At 42.4% G+C, this 2,262-nt stretch overlaps 1 protein-coding gene across 2 annotated transcripts in view; it reads left to right on the forward strand.

Moving 5' to 3' along the window:
* Window positions 1-2,262, forward strand: part of Nyap2 (neuronal tyrosine-phosphorylated phosphoinositide-3-kinase adaptor 2) — a 280,084-nt gene that overhangs the window by 104,464 nt on the left and 173,358 nt on the right. Inside the window, exon 2 of one of the 2 annotated variants that reach the window (XM_008825838.3) lies at window positions 634-935. In XM_008825838.3, the coding sequence (XP_008824060.1) occupies window positions 634-935 (302 nt within the window). The remainder of the gene's footprint in view (window positions 1-633; window positions 936-2,262) is intronic. The other variant, XM_008825839.3, reaches the window with a different exon arrangement.

The following is a 2,262-nucleotide window of genomic DNA, read 5'->3' on the forward strand; positions in this document are numbered from 1 at the left end:
CCCTCCCTCCCTCCCCCCTCCTTTCCTTCCTTCCTGTTCCCTCTCTTCTTCCCCAGCCTCTAACTTTGTCTCTCTTCTTCCCTTGCTGATGATTGTTAGCGGAACTTTTATGGATACTGCTTATGTTATTTTCTCCAACATGTTAAGCAGGCATCTTAAAGATGGTTTTTGATAAAAAAAGATCAAAGTGCTGACCGAGGGGACACAGTCACTATTCCCGAGTTGGTCTAGGAACGATAGTCACCAAATTCTTTTTTACTTTTTAAGCCATGGGTAGGATTTACCTCAAAGATTATTTTTTAAGTAATTGAAGATAAGATGTGTTATGCAATATTTTTCCCCTTGGGATACTAAGCTCATCTGGAGACCAAGATACCGGCAAATATGTGTTAAACTTCCTGAGCGAAATTTCTGATTATAGTCAAACTGTTTTGGATTTACTTTTATAATTTGATTCAAAAGTATACAATGCTTTCATGCCACTTATGAATGCTCTGAAACTCAACCCCTTATAAAGCGATGTATTTCTTTACTACCTCCAAGTGTCACTTATGATCCACGGCTCCTGATACCTATGATTCACACGTCTTGGCTAGTTTCCTGCTCACTAATGGTGTCTGCTTTCTCTTACAGCATCGGTGGAGAAGTAGGGCGAGGCCAGGACTCCAGCTACGTGGGCAAGCACTTCCGCATGGGGTTCATGACTATGCCTGCTCCTCAAGACAGACTTCCACATCCCTGCTCCAGCGGATTCACCGTGAGATCTCAGTCCCTACACTCTGTTGGGGGCACGGAGGATGACAGCAACTGTGGATCCAGGAGACAGCCGCCCCCCAAGCCCAAACGGGACCCCAGCACCAAGCTTAGCACTTCATCTGAGACAGTCAACAGTACTACAGCCAGTAAGAGCGGGAGATCCCTGGAGAGGGCGGAAGGTAAACCCACCATGCCCACCTCCTGGGCATCCCCGAGGTGCTGTCCCCCTCATCCTCCTGAGCACCTGTCCCCCTCCCCTGGGTCCTTAGCATGTTTGTATGTGTAACCACAAAAGCAAGATGGGTTTGGAGTGAAGCTCAGTGGTGGAGAGTTTAGGTACATAGCATGTGTTGGGGCCTGGGTTCAATACTCCGAACAAAAACAAAAGAAAAGACAAAGCAATAACTGAGCTTTATGACTCCTTTAAAGATCTGAATCACTTAAAAATTACTTTTGCTTATAAATATATTTATGATTTATATTTTTATGTGTATCAACTTCTATTCACATAATTAAAAAGCATCGTGTCAGAACATTTTAAGAGAAAATTTTAATGTAGGAAATATATACAGAAAAATGATGATTATACCTTTTGGAAATAACTGTTTTTGACATCACTTCCTTCTTTGTTCATGTGTATATGCTAAATATTTGAGTTTTCACTTTATAGCTCTGATGTCTGCCTTTATATTTTCTCTCCATTAAGAAACACAAATCAAATATATTCCTGCATCTGTGGATGTAGGTATATAAATTTAGCAGCGTTAGCCCCAGATTTCACTGGTTCTTTAGCCCTTCCTCAATAGGAAAAGCTTAGCTTTCCTGAGATACCCTGAGAGACCCTTGGTGGGAATGGAGCTGTAAGTGAGCTTCGGTACAAGCTGTCTCAGTTCAGGGTGCTGTAAGACATTGCTGTAGGCTGACTGGCTGATAAAGAATAACAATTCATCTGTCCAGTTCTGCGACAAAGCTTAGATGCCAGCTTGACCTTTCTGATTGGAGCTGTCTTATAAATTTTAGGTTCTTACCTTCTTAAATTCTTACCCTGTATGGGATGTGGTGGGAGAGTCCTATAAGAACACCAGTCTCATCTATAAAGGATCCACCTTTGGGTCCTTATTACCTCCCAAAGACAACACTACCCAAATAGTATCACGTTGAGATTATTGCTTCAGAATTTTAATTAAAAATTTTATTTATTATTCTTATTATTTTATGTATTCGAGTGTTTTGCCTACATGTATGTTAATGCACCCCATGCATTCAATGCCGTGCAGAGAGCAGAGGAGGGTGTCGGATCCCCTGGAACTGGAGTTATAGGTGGTTGTTAGCTGCCATATGGGTGCTGGGAATCAAACCCTGGTCCTCTGCACCAGCATCCAGTTTTTTCAACTGCCATCTATCCAGCCCCTCGAATTATAATGATGAGGACTATGGCAGTCAGTCCATTGTAGAAAGCCACTCAAACGTTTGCCTGTTAGTTGTGATAAACACCTCAAGGCTCCC

This window comes from Nannospalax galili, unplaced genomic scaffold (assembly GCF_000622305.1).
Source record: "Nannospalax galili isolate Female #2095 unplaced genomic scaffold, S.galili_v1.0 scaffold127, whole genome shotgun sequence".
Taxonomy (NCBI): Eukaryota; Metazoa; Chordata; class Mammalia; order Rodentia; family Spalacidae; genus Nannospalax; species Nannospalax galili.